At 39.8% G+C, this 19,308-nt stretch overlaps 1 protein-coding gene across 1 annotated transcript in view; it reads left to right on the top strand.

Moving 5' to 3' along the window:
* Nucleotides 1-19,308, top strand: part of Styx (serine/threonine/tyrosine interacting protein) — a 36,387-nt gene that overhangs the window by 4,869 nt on the left and 12,210 nt on the right. The window contains exons 2-8 of the mRNA XM_028873612.2: nt 5,996-6,028; nt 7,004-7,057; nt 11,120-11,217; nt 16,784-16,844; nt 17,524-17,560; nt 18,125-18,164; nt 18,239-18,289. Coding sequence (XP_028729445.1) covers nt 5,996-6,028; nt 7,004-7,057; nt 11,120-11,217; nt 16,784-16,844; nt 17,524-17,560; nt 18,125-18,164; nt 18,239-18,289 — 374 coding nt within the window. The remainder of the gene's footprint in view (nt 1-5,995; nt 6,029-7,003; nt 7,058-11,119; nt 11,218-16,783; nt 16,845-17,523; nt 17,561-18,124; nt 18,165-18,238; nt 18,290-19,308) is intronic.

The following is a 19,308-nucleotide window of genomic DNA, read 5'->3' as shown; positions in this document are numbered from 1 at the left end:
GGTCACTGCAACATGAGGAACTGTATTAAAGGGTCACAGCATTAGGAAGGTGGAGAACCACTGTTCTAGAGGATAGAGAGGTCTTCCCTCCTACAAAAGTACCCCTCAGAACATCTGTACACCATTCCTATATATGCTCCTGTTTTGTTTCTTATTTATTTATTTTCCCGTTTTGGTTTTTCGAGACAGCATTTTTCTGGGTAGCCCTGGCTGTCCTGAAACTACCTTTGTAGACCAGGCTGGCCTTGAACTCACAGAGTTCCACCTGCCTCTGCCTCCTGAGTGCTGCGATTAAAGGTGTATGCCATAACCACCTTTAATCTGTTTTGTTTCTTTAACCACACACAATAGTTTTCATTTTTAGTAACTTGTTTATTTATTCATTCATTCATTCATTCATATTTTGATTTTTTTCCTTTGGTTTTTCGAGACAGGGTTTCTCTGTGTAGCTTTGTGCCTTTCCTGGAACTCACTGTCAGTAACTCATTTCTTTAATTGTTTTCTTTATGATTGTACAAATTGCTTCAGAAAATAAGTTTGGCTCTTAGATGACTTAAAAGTCTTTGGTATATGCCTTTAATCCCAGAACTCTGGATCAGAGGTAGGCAGGTGGGTCTCTGAGTTCCAGGCCAGTAGGCCAGCCACCACTACAGTGTCTACAGCCTAGTGTCAGGGATCTTCAGAATGGCCACCTTCTGTGTGCTTATTATTGTAACACATCACACTTGATATTAAGGACACCATCACTAAAAAAGATAGAGTCTTTGACCTAAATTATTAAAACTTTTCTATGTAAAAGATAACCATTATCTACTGGTAAATGAAGAAGCAGGTGAACATGAAGTTTGGTTATATTATTTTGTACTGACTTAAAAATCACATGCTCTTCTATTTTGTTAGCCTCATGAATCATAATTGTCACTTTGTGCAATCAGTTTTTGTTTTAAGATACATTATCCATAAGAGAGTAGAGTCTGGATCCAGGTTATCTAGACTCAGGGAAAAAGGCTCAGCAATTAAGAGCACTTGCTGCTCTTGCAGAGGATCACCCATGTAGCCACTCACAACTGTCAACACCAGTTCCAAGAGATAGATGATCTCTTCTGGCCTCTGAGGGAACCAGGCACACACATGGTGCACACACAAACATGCAAGCAAAACACTAATACATAAAAATAATAAAAATGAATCTTTAAAAAATAAAATTCTAAGCCAGCACTCGGGAGGCAGAGCCAGGGAGATCTCTGAGTTTGAGGCCAGCCTGGTCTACAAAGCGAGATCCAGGACAGGCACCAAAACTACACAGAGAAACCCTGTCTGGGGGGGGGGGGTGGAGGGGAATACAGCAAACATTCTTTAATAAGGGTCTGCTTATAAAATTGGTCTTTAAGACTGGAGGGATGGCTTAGCGGTTAAGTGCACTGGCTGCTCTTCCAGAGGTACTGAGTTCAGTTTCCAACACCCACATGGTGGCTCACAACCATTTATAACTATAGTCCTATGGAATCTGATGCCCTTCTCTGGTGTGCAAATGTACATGCAGACAAAACACTCATATACATAAAGTACATAAATTGGTCTTTATAACCAGGTGTGGTGACCCATGCCTTTAATCCCAGCACTGGAGAGGCAGGCACAGGTGGATCTCTAGATTCCAGGCTGGCCTAGTCTACAGAGTGAGTTCCAGAACAGCCAGGGCTACACAGAGAAACCCTGTCTCAAAAATAAATAAACAAACATAAATAAATAAATGGAAAATTTTGGAGCCCCTGGAGGGTGGTGGAAGCCCCTCGAAGGCTGACAACTCTGCTGCCATCCAGACCCAGATCCAACAGTTTGAGTTGGTTCACTCCAACATCTCTGTCTAGGAGCTGCTGGAGTACATGGAGGAGCTGATCCTGCAGAACCAGATGTCATCACTGAGTAGGGTGGTCCTGGGCCTGCTGGCTGGCTTCAGCTTAGAGCAGCCTGCCTTTTTTGGAGATATTGGTGGAGGCAGTGGTACTACCTGCAGGCTACAAGCACAGAGGTAGAGCAGGATCGCCCTGATTCTGGGCAGCAGAATATCCATGATGAGTTCTGGCAATGGGCCAGTATTTATGGTTTGTCAGAAATCAGACACCTTGAACCAGACCAACGACTTGTAGTCAGTATTTACATGTAAAACTGTTTGGGAAAAAAAAAGGATGTACTATGCGACACAGTTTCCAGTGACATTATGAGGAAGGAATATGAAATGGAGAGGTGGAAAAGGTGGAGGGATGGAGAGGTGTGTATGCAGTGGAAAGAGGCGAACTAGAGAGACTCTATGGTGATTATAGATGTGAGAGAAGCCTGCGTGTTACCACCGAGGTCCATGAGGATGTCTGTGGTCTGTGCTGCTGCCTGAAGCCATGTTGATGTCAATTGTCCGTGCTGCCAAAGTGTCTGGATGCGCAGGGTCCTACTGCAGCTGCGGACTTGTCCAAAGGCCATGCAGATGTCTGTGGGCCATGCTGCTGCCAGGGGCCATGTTGCTGTCCATGGGCTGGATTTCTGCAGGGAATCATATTGGTGTTCTTAGCCTGTATTGCCCCAGAAACCATGTTGATGTCCTTGGGCTGTGTTGCCGCTGAGAACTATGATGGTGTCTGTGGCTCATGCTTCAGGGAGGGCTGTGTTGATGTCCGTTGTCTGTATTGTCACCAGAGACCATGTGGATGTTGTTATGAATTATTGTTGGGGGGGGGCGGTATCCCACACATGCAGGGAAACATGCAGATGCACACAATGGTGGAGTGGCCAATAATTCACAACCCAGACGCTGCATCCACATGGAGAGTTTTTTATAATAGAGAGGAAGAGAGAGACAGAGAGAAGAAAAGAGAGAGGGTGCACACCTAATGGGAGGAAAAGCGGAAGAGATCGAGGAAGAGGAATTTTTCCATAGAATGAGGCTTTTACGTCAGGACGCAGGGCGGCGCCAAGGGGTGGAATTTGAAAGGGCAGATCAGAATATTAACAGATGTCCCTGGTCCATGCTGTCCCCAGAAACCATATGAAAGTCCATGATCCATGCCCTCTGACTGTAAAGGGCAAGGAAGCTACTTTTGGGGTGGCATCAATGATTGCAGACTCAGTTGAGAAAGAGGGACATAGAAGGCTTCTGTGACAACCCCTACTCCCACCCTACCCCACCCCCCAAAAAGTATCAGCCTGGACAGGAACCATTGAGAACCTTTTTCGTTTTTTGAGACAGGGTTTCTCTGTGTAGCACTGGTTCCTGGAACTCGCTCTGTAGACCAAGCTGGCCTTTGGAGTCGAATTTCTAAACAGTCTTAGTAATGGCTGCGGCCCAGCAGGACTGGAGAAATCTCCAGCTACAGGCCTTGAATTCAGATCCACCTGCCTCTGCCTCCTAAGTGCTGGGCTTAAAGGTGGGTATCACTATCGCCTGGCTTTGAAGAGAGCTCTTAAACATTGTGACAAGGTTGCTGAAGTGTAGCTTTCCACAGTTGAGGGCTTCTGGTGTGAGTGTGGGTGGGGAAAAACTTAGTTTTCTTTAAGGGGCTGGCTACTGGGAGTTTGACCATGCTCCAGTGAGTGTATGGGAACACAAATTGAACTTATATTTTGTTTTCTTCTTTCGGAGGAGGTTTCATAAGGTAGGGGGTAAACCTGGGAAGACAGGGAAGTGAGTGTGATCAGGGTGTATGATGTGAAATTGCCAAATAAAATCAATAAAAATAATATGTGGTGTTTTTGTATTTGTTTGTTTGATTGATTTGTTTTGTTTTTGAGACAGGATCTTACTATGTAGTCCTGGCTGGCCTGAACACTGTATAGACTAGGCTGGTCTCAAACTCATGAGATCCACCCATCTCCGTCTCCGTTTCCCAAGTGCTGGGATTAAAAATGTGCGCTATCATGCCAGCTTTGAAGAAATCTTTAGAATTTATAAAATCTTATCTGTGTGCATAAATGGATACGAATGTGTATGCACACACAGTCCTTTATCACTCAGCCTATTCAGCACAGGGTCACTGCCTTGAATCTGGGGCTCATGTTTTCTTGGCAAAGCTGGAAGCCAGGAAACCCAAGCAATCCTCCTGTGTCTACCTACCTCAGAGCTAGAATTACATGGATTTGTGGGTTTCCTGGCCTGTGACATGAGAACTGGGATCAGAGCTCTGGTCCTGATGGCTGAGCCACCTTTCCCGGGATGCTTTTGGGTGGCACTGGCTTCTGTTTATTCTTGTTCTTGGAAAGTAGGTTTTCTGAGCTAGCAGCACAGTAACAGTAATTTTATATCAACTTGACACAAGCTATAGTCATCTGAGGAAGCAGGCTGAGCAAACTATGAGGAGCAAGCCAGTAAGCAGCACTCCTCCATGGCTTTTGTATCAGCTCCTGCCTCCAGGTTCCTGCCTCAGCTTCCCTCAATGGACTGTGACTCAGAATATGTAAGCCAAATAAACTGTTTCCTCCCTCCAAGTTTCTTTTGGTGTAGTGTTTCATCACGGCAATGAAAACCCTAAGGCAGGTTCACTTTTGAATTTTTCCTATCATGGATTAGTCTAGTTCTTTTTGTTACATAGTGTGTCATTTTGGTTAAGTGCTATGTTTTTTTGGTTTTTGTTTGTTTGTTTATCTGGTTGATTTTCTTGAGACAGGGTTTCTCTGTAGCTCTAGCTGACTACCCTGGACTCACCTTACAGATCTGGCTGGCCTCAAGACATCCACCTGCCTCTGCCTCCCACGTGCTGGGATTAAAGGCATGTGCCACCATGCCATATCCAGCTCTGTTTAGAGTGCACTATACAGGTATTAAATGTGTAACTAAATGAGTTTTGGTAGGTACACTGTACTCATTACTACTGACTAGTGCTGTATCAAGATTGAAGAATATTTAGATAAGTATACCAATGTATCTCCTTGAGACTGGAGAGATGGTTCAGTGGTGGCTGCTTTTCTAGCACACTTGGGTTTGATTCCCAGCACCACATGGCAGCTCATAACCATCTGTAACTCTGCTTCCAGAGAATCTAACACCCTCTTCTGGCCTCTGAGGAACCAGACACACAAGTAGTACACAGACATAATGCAGGCAAAATGCCCAGACAACATAAGCAAAAGAAAATTAAATTTACTAAAAGAAAGTAAAAGAAGAAATGTATCCCGTGTCTACTTATAGGCATTCACTCCACCAGATATATCAGATGAATTGTAATCTGACTTCTGTCACCAAGGACATCTGTTTACAGGGGTGCATGTGTGGAGGAGACCAGGCTGTCCTAGAACTAACTGGCAGTCCTTTTGCTTCTACCCCCTAAATTCTGGGATTGTAGACATAGACCACCATACCAGGCTATTTTTATTTATTTGCAGTGCTGAGCTTCGAACATGTCAGCCAAGAGTTCTACCACTGGGCTGTAGGTGCAGTGTTGTAAATGTTTGCAAGTTTAATGTAGTTTGTTTTTAGGGGGTAGCTCTGTGGTAGAAAACTTGCCAAGCATGCACAAGGCCATGGGTTTGCTTTCCCAGCACCACACACACACAGAGTATGTTTTTAAAATCTGTGTTAAAAAATTATTCAAGTATATGTGGAAATCAGAAGATAGCTTTGTGAAGTTGGTTCTCTCATTTTACCTGTCTGTGGGTGCTGGGGTGGAATTCAGGTTGTCAGGCTTGCATGTGGCAAGTGCCTTTTACAGGTTAGCCTTCTTGTTGACTGTGAATCTCATTTTTTGGTCACATCTTTATGGTATTTTTTTTTTTTTTTTTTTAGAAAAGTAGTGTTTTGTTGTTTGCATTTTGTGTGTGGGTGTACATGTGTACATGTACTTGAGTTGTGTCCTCACATGCTCAGGGAACATTTGGAGGATAATTTTTAGAATTCTGGTCTCTTACCCCCTGGGTTCCAAGAATCAAACTTAGATTATCAGGCTTGGGTTGTCTTACTAACCCGTGATATTTTTCATGCTATTTATTTTATTTGTTTGTTTTCCTTTTCAAGGAGTGGACTTATCCTATGAGACGAGAGATGCAGGTATGACAACTTTTAATTTATTCAAGACGCCCCTCATTATTAAATAACTAATGCTTACTTCACAAAGGAGACCTGTTGCCTCATGATCTGTAGGTTTGTCATATTTACCTAGTTATGAATATTATATAATATCTGAGTACATATGAGAACTAAGTTGATGCTATAGGGAATGTAAACATAAGTAAAATATAATTCATAGTTGTAAAATGCTGTTGGCCGTTCCTATAATCTCTGCACTTAAGATGCTGAGGTAGGAGGACTGCCTGGATTTCAGGGCCAGCCTTAGCTATGGTAATAAGATGCTATTTCAAAACAAAAAGAAATCAGTGGGCACAGTGCTGTCTATGGTGATTAATTACAGTTACCTTTGCTGTTGTTTACTGTAATGACAGTTGGATCCTGTTTTATCTTGTACTGCTTGTTTTTGATGGGAGGACAGGGTCTAAGTGTGAGCTCCTGCTGGCCTGGAACTTACTATGTTATCCAGCCTGGCTCAAACTCGGGATCCTCCTGCCTCAGCCTCCTGTGTGCTGGGATTATAGATATGTTACATTATACCTGGCTCTTGTATTGCTTTTGTTTTGGCCAAATAAAACTTACTGTAAGTAATTCTAAAGGGAGGATTTTCTTTATGATTGTTTTATTTTTAGGTTGTAGCAGAGGGTAGAAGCTAGAAAGGTTTTATTAATGCAAACATCAATAATATAATGTGCTGATTCTATCCAACCTGCTTATAAAAAGCAATATAGGATTTCAAATATCTGGCTTTTTGGAATAAATTTTAAATTTGGTACATCTCACTTGAATTTATAAAGGTACGCCTGTGTTTCTCATACCAATTTGCTAAATGTGGCTGGGAAATGAGTGCTCCCTGAGTAAAGTATGAACCAGAATATTGCAAAGCCCTGCAAATCCAGTTGTATGTTATGTATTTGCTGTAGGTTTAAACTTTACATATGTATTTTCTTCCCCTAGGAAGTTTTGCCTGGATTGTTCTTAGGCCCATACTCTTCTGCTATGAAAAGCAAGGTATGAACTTTAGTTTAGGTTCTCCAAGAGGCTTTAGTAAACCAACTTTTTATCAGTTAAGTTTTTAACAGTAAGAGTTTTTATTAAGGAACATTTATATACAACTGTGTTCATACTACTTGTACCTACTTCCACATTTACTGGGCCATTAATAGTTTTGATTTGAGCCAGGCAGTGGTGGCACACACCTTTAATCCCAGCACTTTAGAAGCTGCAACAGGCAGATGTCTGTGAGTTTGAGGCTAGCCTGGTCTACAGGGCTAGTTCCTGGATAACCAAGACTACACAAAGAAACCCTTTCTCAAACAACAACAACAAAAAGTTTTGAAGTGTTTCAACACAAATTACAAGTTAGTTTTTATAATGAATTTTTCTCATGAAATCTTGTTTTTGACAGATTTGTCAATCCTACAATCTTTAGTAATTTATTTACCATCTTAAAATGTTACATCTTGGAGAGGTTGCAAGGGCAGAGGGCGGATGTGAGGGGATGGGAGATGAGTGGGATTGGAATACATGATGTGAAATTCACAAAGAATCAATAAAAGTTAAATAAATAAGTGGTACATCTGCCAGACATCTTCTGAATAACATCAAATACATGCAAAGTATCAGAGGAGGAAATAGAACATTTTGTTGGCTTTTATCAAAATAAGGACATTTTTTTTTGTCGCCGACCACCCTACTCCACCCCCAGACAGGGTTTCTCTGTGTAGCTTTGCGCCTTTCCTGGATCTCACTCTGTAGACCAGGCTGGCTTCGAACTCAAAAAGATCCACCTGGCTCTGCCTCCCGAGTGCTGGGATTAAAGGCCTGCGCCACCACCGCCTGGCTCAAGAGTGCATGTTTTATATTTCATCTTCTTTTAGAAGACTAGAGTCTAGACTACAGATTGGAAATGGACTTTTGCAGTTGCTCAGTTAAAATGGGGAGAGGGGTTATTTTAGTATATAGTGTGGTTCTTGCCATTTTCTAAGGGATTCAGCTGTATGAATTATGGGGATGATGCTAATCACAGTGTGGACCATTGTGTAGCAAATACATCCCCAAGGATACTTCTGTCAATATCAGTCAGTATACTTCTATCTGATAGTTCCACGATATAATTTTCAGAGTCATCTTGAAATTGGAAGGTTCTAGAGAGTTGAGGTGACCAACAAAGAAGCTGGAAAGGGTAGGTGGTATAAAAGTGAATAAGCAAATCAAGGTTTGACTTCATAGAAGATGGTGTCAGCAAAGCTATTGCCCTAATAATGTAATGTTGACCAGTGCTGGTTGTGCCCTTATTAGAATGTGTAATTATGCCTAATAATGGGTCTCACAATGACATTTTTGTTACATGTATATAAACTATTTCATATTCAGACACTTATCTGTTACCCTCTCCTGCCCCCCACTGACTCCCCTTAATCCTTTTCCCAACTCAGGTCTTTGTGTTTGTGTTTATATATCTTAGTCTGAGTTACCTTAATATAGCCCAAATTTCTTCTCATACCACCTCCAAAAAAGTACCTTTCAACAATGAAAATAATGAGGATAAAGAAGCCTAAAGGAATAAATTTCTTTTTCAAGATTGATTTACTTAAAGTATATGTCTTTACTACGTTCAAACACCATTTAAATAAAAGAGAAAAATTCAGGTGCTTGATAACCAGTGATTTATTTCTTTAATAATTTTTGTCTATTTGTATTTAAGTTTTTTTAAATACAAATGCATCTATTGAGAGGTGTAAATACTCTTTGTGCTATTACATTAGAAATTCATTCTGATAAGGTTTGCTTTACTTAGTCTAATGTGCCTTCAAAGCTTTTAAAGGCGATTATTTTTTTATTTTTGGTTTTTCGAGACAGGGTTTCTCTGTGTAGCTTTGTGCTTTTCCTGGAACTCGCTTTGGAGACCAGACTGGCCTCGAACTCAAAAAGATCCGCCTGGCTCTGCCTCCCAAGTGCTGGGATTAAAGGCATGCGCCACCACCGCATGCCTTTAATCACCCTGCTTAAGGCAATTTCTTGTTTTGCTTTGCTTTTTGTTGTTGTTTGAAAAGGTCTCATTATGTAACTCTAGCCGGCCATGGAGCGGAGCTGCTTACTGCATTGTTCAACCCACCTTATAGAACCCAGGACAAGCAGCCCATGGATGGCACCACCCACCATGGGCTGGGCCCTCCCCCATTGATCCCTAAATGAGAAAATGCCTTACAGTTGGATCTCGAGGAGGCCTTTCCTCAGCTGAGGCTCCTTCCTCTCCAGCTTGTATTTAGCTGTATAGGATGAATCTTAAAAGGTCTTATTAATAAAAACAAACCCGGGGGGTTGGGGATTTAGCTCAGTGGTAGAGCGCTTGCCTAGCAAGCCCTGGGTTTGGGGGGTGGGTGGGGACAAACAAACAAACCCGGAGCCAGGTATTGGGGTGAACACTGAAAGATCAGAGAAACAGAACAAGCCACAGCTCCTCACCTCGATGGTGCCTCAACTGATCTCATTTCTCAAACTGGAAGCCTCTGTGTCCTCATCCGAATGGATCTCAGCTGAACTGCTGCTGCTAAAAGCCTAAAAGCTTAACAAAGGCTCTAGTTCCTGGTCCTCATGCCTTATATACCTTTCTGCTTCCTGCCATCACTTTCTGGGATTAAAGGTGTGTGTCACCATGCCTGGCTGTTTCCAGTGTGACTTTGAACTCACAGAGATCTGGAATGCTAGAATTAAAGGCTACCTATGTTTAATATAGTGGCTGTTCTGTTGTCTGACCCCCAGATTAGTTTATTGGGGTGTACAATATATCAACCACATTTCCCCTTTTTTGTTTAAAATAAATAAAAGTTAAGTATATACAATATATACAGTCATGCATTACATCAACAATGTCTAGTCCATTCACATTTGACAGATTCAGACAAAAAATTTCATTTCTTACCCTATTTAAAACAAGTGGTTTCTTTTTAAAAGTAGATTCAATAATCTCCCTTTTATCTTATCATATCCATATTCTCTCTTTTCTCTTTTCTGAGTAGATTCAAAAGTCTACCTTTTATCTTACCAAAATTGATACATGTACAGCCTACTTTTGTCTCCCAGGTGCTAAGATTAAAAGATTCTGCCACCATGTCCAGTTACAGCAGATTTCTTTATGTCCTCTTGTGGTTTTTCATATTAGTAAAATTAAATAGATGCAGAAACCCCATCTTGATCATTAAGGGTAAATTAAGGATGCTGAATTAATTTTGAGGGTTGTATTCATGTGAATATAGAACATTGGATTATTATTAATCCTGTCAAACACTTCTCAGTAATTCATTAAATACTACTGCTTATATCCCAGGGTATACTCAGAAAATACAAAGATAACTGAACTATGATCTACACTGACAAGAAAATTTGCTGTCAGTTAACATTTAAGACTTTGAAAATGGTCTTAGTTTGGACACCTCTGATAAAACACCATGGCATGGATTACTTGCTCCTACAGTTGTGGTGCTCTTATCACACAGTGTGCTTCTGGGAGCTTGATGTTGGCCTTTGGATAGTATCTCCTTGTTTTATAGTCACATGGGCACAGAGTGAGCAGATTTTCTTTGTCATATAAAGGTCATACTCCAACATGGGATTTCCATCTCACAGCCTTTTTAAACTAAGACTTTATAGTACACTTCTTTCCTTGTATAATTATAACTGCTCAGGTAAGGTAGTGTTTTCTCCATTCTCACATAACAGAACTGAGCCACAAGTCATTGGCAGAGCGGGGATTTCTAGCTTAGTTTCTCATGATTCTAAATTCAATGGTTTCAGTCGAGATTGTTAATAGTACCGATTTCTTGACAAATTATCTTTAAGTTCTCATCAAGTGCTAGAATAGTGTCCATGTTAAACTTTAGAGAACATTTTGAGTGTTAATCTTGAATCATTGAATTGTTGTGTGGATCACATCAGGTTGATTACCATAAAATTAGTTTTAATCTTCTATACTTAAAGATTAGATATGAGTCTTGTCTGTTTCCAAACTTACATATTACTGTAAGGTGATGTTTTGTATTTTAAACTATTATTTCTCCCCATTTTTTATAGCTACCTATATTACAGAAACATGGAATAACTCATATAATTTGCATACGACAAAATATTGAAGCAAACTTTATTAAACCAAACTTTCAACAGTTGTTTAGGTAAGAATTATGCTGTGATTTAGAGAAAAATGTTAAGGTCAAAGCATGTATTGTTTTATTATTGTTGCAGATCTTTGAAGTGTTTAGGATTGAACCCAGAGCCTCAAGCATGTTAGGCAAGCATTCTGCCTTTCCCGCAATGTCCTTGTTTCAAATTTATTACTTTATATAACTTTCCTCTGTACCCACCTATTTTGTAAATATCAGCTATATGGTATATATTTTAATAGAATGTATTTAAAATTTAAATCATGTTCATAATTCTAGAGGTTTAAAAGGATATATACTAAAATGTATGTTTCTGTACTCTTACCTCCTAGATACTCAGCCCCCTTCCCCAAAGGTATCTGCTGTTATCTCTTCATTGTGTCCATTCAGAAGCATATAAGCTAATTCCTATAGATGAGGTTGTTTTAATAGTTTCTGAGTCTGCTCTTTCCCCACCTTCACCCCCCTTATACATGGAGGTTAAGGAACAACTGAGTTGAGATTTGGTCTGTTGTTTGCAGCAGCATATGCCAGGTTAGTTGGCCCACAGGCTTCTGGGGAGTTCCCTGTCTGTTCTTCCCATTTGCCATAGGAGTACTGGGCTTACAGAAGTGAGCTTCCAAGCCTGGCTTTACTTTTCAAGATACCAGGGTTTTATTTGTTTGGTTTGTTTTTGTTTTTCAAGACAGGGTTTCTCTGTGTAATAGTCTGGAACTTGCTTTTTTTTCCGTTTTTGTTTGTTTGTTTGTTTTTTGGCAGGTGATGGTTACCTGTCATATTTGGATGTAGGAATCAAATTGAAGTCATCTTCCAGGGCAATCTGTTCTCTTAACCACTGAACCGTCACTCTAGCCCCCATACTTAGCTTTATTTTATTTTAATTTTTATTACTTACACTTCAGGAAGAGGACATCAAGTCCCCTGGAACTGAAATTACAGTTGTGAGCTGCCATGTGGATGCTGGGAATCAAACCCCAGTCCTCTGGAAGAACAGCCAGTTAGTTCACTTAACTACTGAGTTGTTTCTCTAGCTCCCACACCCGACTTTTTATATGGTTCTGGGAATTTGAACTCGGGTCCTCACACTTGCATGGCTGGTGCACTACCCACAGAGCCATCTCCCCAGTCTCCCCAAAACCCACCCATTTCTTTTTTTTTTTTTTTTTTTTTAAATTTTTGAGATAGGGTCTTGTGTACCCAAGGCTGATCTTAGATGAATGACCCTCTTGCCTCAGCTTCCTAAGGGTTTAATATGGGATTGTATGCACACTATGCCCAACTTCAATCAATGTCTTATTGGGTATTTCTGTATTTGCAGATTTTCTTATATAGTCGTTTGTCTATATAATATTTAATTACTATCCTTGTGCATGCCATTTAATTTATACATGAATATACTGATAGCGTAAATTTGTAGAGTTGTATCTAAGAATATGAGCACATTACATTTTAATAGGTTGCAGATTGCCCTCCAGTGCAATAGATCAGTTTACATTTCACTATCAAGGATGAGTGACTATTCTCTTAGCACTTCTCCAAGACAAAGTTATAAAATATGGAAATTTGTTTCCAGTCTGATGGAGTTATAATGCTTTTTCATATAATTTTAGCTTCCTCATTTTTTAAAATTTTTATTATTTTTTTTCCATTTTTTGAGACAGGATTTCTCTATATAATAGCCCTGGCTATCCTATAACTTGCTCTGTAGACGAGGCTGACCTTGAACTCACAGAGATCGGCCTGGCTCTGTCTCCCAGTGTTGGGATTAAAGGTGTAGGCCACCACCACCACCGCCCAGCTTATCATTTATCTTCTAATAAGTGCAGTTGAATAATTAATGGTCTTGATATTTGTTATTTTAGATTCATTTTAAAAATAAAGTTGAGCTTAGTGGTACATGCCTATAATCCTACCACTCAGGAGGCTAAGGCAGGAAGATTATAAATTCAGTGCCAGCCTGGGCTCCATACTGAGACTGACTCATAAGACAGATGATTGGTAAAAGACATGCTAAAGATAAAAGGTAAATGAGCCCCCTGATTATTGGGAGATAGCTATTACCAATGTTTTCTTTAATATCTTTATAGAGGTACTGTGTCTATATAAAAGTATTTGTTAAAAATATCTTTTTTTAAAACTTGGAATATGTAAGCCAAATATTAAAAATACCTTAATGCTTGGTCTCCTGGTTGTAAAAATGAGTGTAACCTATATACATAAGGCACTCAAATATGTGAGCATCTATTAGAATATTATGTAACTAAACAGGAATGAAATAGACATTTGTGTTGATCTTAGTGATTACAAGAGCAAAGAAGGGTACATGTAGATGTGTACTCTCACTATTTAAAATATTTATACTTTATGCATATAGGTGTTTTGCCTGTGTGTACACCTGTGTACCATGTGTGTGCCTGTGCAGGTCAGAAGAGGGCATCAGATCCCCTGGAACTAGAGTTAAGTTGTGAGCTGCCTTGTTGGTGCTGGGAATCAAACTCAGGTCCTCTGCAAGAGCAGCCAGTGCTCCTAACTGCTGAGCCATCTCTCCAGCCCCAAGTTTATATATTCTTATATATACATTGAAAAGTCCTGAATCAACACCCTTGAAGCTTGAGTAGTTGCTTCTGAGAAGGGAAAATCATGGTCCAGGATGGTAAGGAATCTGTTTTTCATCCTATACAACTTTTCCATGGTTAGATTTTTCTTTTCTTTCTGCAAGTCAGTATGCTGCCCAGACTGGACTCAAAATTGATCTTCCTGCCTCAGCCTCCCATGGAGTTGGAAGTGTCAGTGAGTATTGCTGCATTCTGCTGTACTCTTACAGAAAATTAAAAGAAAAAAATATCCCCCCTCAAGGCAAGGTTTATGTTTCACTGCATACCTCTGACTGTCCTTGAACTCAGAGATCTACCTTCCTCTGCCCCAGAGTGTTAAATTTAAAGGCATGGGTCACCACACCCAACCAAATTTTTAAATATTTTTATGTTTTGTTTTTTCTTATTTCATTTTAGAGTTGTTTTTAATTGTGAGGAATGTCTGCGTCTTGAATTTTTAGGCATGCAGGAAATGTCTGACTTACTGCAGTTTTAGAGTTGGAGGTGTTGATGGCAAGATCCAAAAAGGGCAGGGAACTAAAGTGATGCTTGGATTTTGGCTTGGGTCAGGGATGGTAGAAGGTGCTGGCTGTGAGCTGGATGTGTTCCCTCTAAAGGCTTCTGTCCTGGTACTCACTGGGTCTGCAACTTGGGTGTAGATGGTGCTGCCTGCCTCCTGTTTTCAGGGGGCAATTATGTTAGGTTTAGGACAAACCTGGGAAGTACAGAACATCAGCAAGAAGACTGTGCAGTCCTCTGCCATTCTATAATCCTGGGAAATCCTTCCGAGAGTAGATGTTTTCCACTAGACTTTTCATGGGGTTTTAGGAGGTTGATAGTTGTACTGGTTGATGATGTTGGAAATGGCACCATAGACCTGTTGAGTACTGCAGGTCCCCAATGTTGATAGACCCTTTGGTTTGTACATGGGCTTCCCTTAATCCTGAGCCTTAACATCTCTCTGTTAAGACCTTAATTGTTTGAAGTTGTTACCTCTAAAAGGTCATAAAAACTCCATATTGTTAAAATCCAAAATGATTTATAATACTGATTTCATAATTTAGCTACAGTTTTGTCCTTAAACAAGTAATGTTGGATTGGTTGAAGTTAGAAGTTTTTTTTTTGCAAAATATATTAAACATAGTATGATGGTGGCACTGCATTTTGTTTTCTAGCATAAAATCCCAGGATAAGAATTCTCTTAGCTGTTTTTTGCTTTACTGAAGCAAAAAACTCAGTGTTTCACCAGACTTTTTTTTAAAAAATGTATTATTTCCAATTGTGTATAGATATGTGGGTGTGTGCATGTGAGTGCAGGTGCCCTTGGAGGCCATTGGCATCAGTCTCTCCGGGGTTGAAGTTTAGAGGCAGATGTGCGCTACCTGATATAAGTGCTGGGACTCGAACTCAGGTCCTTTAAAAGAGCAGCACATGCTCTTCACTGCTAAGTCATCCCTCCACCCCCCCCCCTTGTTTTGTTTTTTGAAACTGGGATCTCAGTAGCTCAGGCTGGCCTGGAACTCAGCAGTCTTGCTGCCTTGCCACCCCCACCCCCACCTCCCAGTGCTGCAACTACAGGCCGGAGTCACCACACCATTTTGTTTTGCTCCTCTCCCTCAGTCAAACATTAGACTTCCTTTGAAATGTCCTTGAACCTTCAGACGCAAGGAACACCTTCAGAACTCTAGAGAACCATCTTCTGCTCTTCAGATAGAAATGGGAAATGGGAATGAAGAGTATATATACTTGTATATATTTTCCAGCTCCTTTCACGGTTTTTGTTTTAACTAGATAAACATTTTATACTGAAATTCAGGTGCTGTGTTGCAAGGCTTTAAATGTCCTCAGACAACATAAATCTATGGCACAATCCTTAGAGATGTGATACTTTAAAAATTATTTTGCACTTTTTGTGATTATCGAAAAATTACAGAGGCTAATGAGATGGCTCAGTGGTTAAGAACACTGACTGCCCTTGCAGAGGACCTGGGTTTGGTTCCCAGAAGCCACATGGTGGCTCACAACCATCGTAATTTCACTTAGAAGTGTCCTCGCTGGCCTTCTCGAGTACCAGGCACGCATGTGGTAACATACAAACATGCAGGCAGAACACTCATATACATTATAAAGTCTTTTTAAAGAATAATTATCAGACCAGGCATAGTATACGTCTTTAATCCCAGCACTGGGGAGGCAAAGTTCCAGGACAGTCAGGGCTACATAGAGAGAAAAGGAAAGAAAAGAAAATGAAAGGGAAAAAAGAAATAAGCAGGTTTTTTTTAAAGGTGGAAAGTTTGGAGGAGGATGTGGAGTCTCTATTTGGGAGGTGTATGGGGGGACAGGGTATGAATATGCTCTAAATATACTGTATACATGTATGAAATTCTCAAAGAAATTACAAAGCTTCACACATTAAAGATATACAGGAAAGTGGAGCTCACAGAATAGCTTAAAAAGTCAAACTGGGGGCTAGCTCAGCGATTAAAGAGCACTGACTGCTCTTCCAAAGATCCCGGGTTCAAGTCCCAGCACCCACATGGAAGCTCACAATTGTCTGTAACTTCGGTTCCAGGGACGCAACACCCATGCAAAACACCAGTGAACATAAAATATTTTTTTTAAAAAAGTCAAACTAGCTGGGCAGTGGTGGCGCATGCCTTAAATCCCAGTACTCGGGAGGCAGAACCAGGCGGATCACTGTGAGTTCGAGGCCAGAATCATGGTCTACAGAGCAAGATCCAGGACAGGCACCAAAACTACATACAGAAACCCTGTCTCAAAAAATTCAAAAGAAAAAAAGTCAAATTGTTAATACACAGACCTCACATACATGAGTTGCTTGCATGAAGATCAATAGAAATATAATGATTATAATTTATCCTTTTTATAATAAAGAGATAAGATATTATTTTGGTTTTAAAACATCAAGTTTTTGTGTGGAGATTTATCCGAAAGTATACTTACCATAAATATTTTGTTTTCAGATATTTAGTTTTGGATATTGCAGATAATCCAGTTGAAAACATAATACGTTTTTTCCCTATGGTAGGTATAAGTATTTTAATATCTTAAAATTTATGGTTTATGGCCGGGCGTTGGTGGCGCACGCCTTTAATCCCAGCACTCGGGAGGCAGAGCCAGGCGGATCTCTGTGAGTTCGAGGCCAGCCTGGGCTACCAAGTGAGCTCCAGGAAAGGCGCAAAGCTACACAGAGAAACCCTGTCTCGAAAAACAAAAAAAAAAAAAAAAAAAAAAAAAAAAAAAAAAAATTTATGGTTTAGGCTTATTAATTTAGATCTTAAACCACTTTTATGTCGTTATGGCTGGAAAAAATGCAAATTTACTTTAAAAAGAAAGTGAATTACTTAAAATTTAAAAATATCACTGTTTTTTTTTTTAATTGTATTACATTTTATGTGTGTGTGCTCATGCATGAACACTATTGTTGTGCATATGGTGTGCATATGAAGATCAGAGGACAGATTTGGAAGTCTTCTTTCCACCATTTGTCCTAGGATGGAATTCAGGTTATTGGGCTTAGTGGTAGGTACTTTTATCTGCTGAACCATCTTGCCAGCCCAAGAGTTTTGATTTTTAAAGATTAGGTATTGCTCTATAACTCAGGCTGACATTAAACTTGAATCTTTTAAACTTTCGTTTTACTGTATTACATGTTTATCTTACTCTACATGTTTTACTGTAACGTGTTGTCTCTTTCCCTCAGACTAAAGAGTTTATTGATGGAAGCTTACAAAATGGAGGTAAAAAAATAGTTTTTCTATTATTAAAGATTTATTTATTTTATGTGTGTGAATATTTTGCCTACATGTATGTATGTGCACTACATGTGTGCCTGGTGCTGCAGAGGCTGGAAGAGGTCACTTGACCCCATGGAACTGGGGTACAGACAGTTTTAAGCTGCCATGTGGGTGCTGAGAATCAAACTTGGTCTTCTGCAAGAGCTACAATGCTCTTAACTCCGGAGCCGTGTCTCCAGGCAGTAGTGTTTGTTATCTTTTAGTTGATACTTTCCTCAAAATGTAGGATAGGGAGATTCTATTTTTATATGGTAGACAATTTTCAATGTTTCCCACTACTCCATCTTGTTATGCTTTTTAAAAGTTTCCACTGAACTACTTTCAATTTCTCTCAGTCTGTTGTATTCTCTACATAATTAAAATAAAGACTTGAAAATTAATAGCTAAGTGGCATGTATATGATATAGAATATTTAAGGAAGACTCACTGCAGCCTTATAATGTGGCTTAGTATATGCCCGAACTCTAGTTTTTTTCAGATAATTAACTATTTTTTAAACTTTTTCAGGAAAAGTTCTTGTCCATGGGAATGCAGGTATCTCCAGAAGGTATGAAGGTAGCCAATCTTTGTCTTTTATGTTCAGTTGTGAGCCGTATTTTCTAATTGTTTCTCTGTCTTCAGTGCTGCCTTCGTTATTGCATACATCATGGAGACGTTCGGGATGAAGTACAGGTAAGTGAGCACCTTCACTCACCCTCACTTAAATGGACTTCATAGAAATAGTTGGGCTTTTACGGCTAAGTCTGTCTTTCTTCCTTTCTTCCTTTCTTTTTTAAATATAGTCATAATTGATTATTCAAAACTGGAAAACTACTTGCCAGTAGGGAACTAGTTTCAGTTTTAAAACTCTGGATACAAATTTTGGTGTTTACTTTATTTCAATTGATGTATACTAGGTGTGGTAGAATATGCCTGTAGTCAAAATACTCAGCAGACTAAAGTAAAGGGATTACTGTAAATTTAAGCCATAGCCTGGCCTGCACATCCAAGGCTACAAATTGAGACTGTGTCTAAGAAAAAAAATACCTTAATTCCCACTTGTATTAAGAACTGAATGAAAAATTAATTAGAAATTGTCTGTAGCACCCATGTTTTATAATCATAGTACATAGATTTTTAAAGATTTAGGACCTTTGTAACAAAAAACAAGCTAGTGTAGAATATTACCTTAGTCTTAGGAAAGCTGGGAATCCTGTCAGCTCTATATCACTTCCAAACTGAAAAGTAGTTACCTCTCTGGGCTATAGAAATGGCTGAGGACCTGGGTTCAGTACCCAGCACTATGTGGTGGCTTACAACTGTCTATTAACCGTTTCAAGGGGTTGAACATTTTTCTGGCCTCCTGGAGGCACCACATACACACATACAAGAAACAAGCAAAGCTCTCGGATATAATTTTTTTAAATAATTGCCTCTGATAGATTTAAGGAGAATGGAAAACATTGCTTTCAGTTATATACCCATTAATGACCCCACCAGGCTCCAATACATAGTTCCAACTCAGGGTCACACATTAAATGTTGTGTGACAAGATTATTCCTGTGAAGATACATCACACATCTACTCACCTCAGATATGGAGCCCATGACAGATCAAAGCATGGATATCACCACAACCCAACTTGGTGAACCAGTGAATTTTACTGACAGAAATATGGGTGAGGGTTTACTTACAGAAGCAAAAATGAACCA

The sequence above is a fragment of the Peromyscus leucopus genome, chromosome 9 (assembly GCF_004664715.2).
Source record: "Peromyscus leucopus breed LL Stock chromosome 9, UCI_PerLeu_2.1, whole genome shotgun sequence".
Classification (NCBI taxonomy): Eukaryota; Metazoa; Chordata; class Mammalia; order Rodentia; family Cricetidae; genus Peromyscus; species Peromyscus leucopus.
This window is presented reverse-complemented; position numbering and strand designations above follow the sequence as displayed.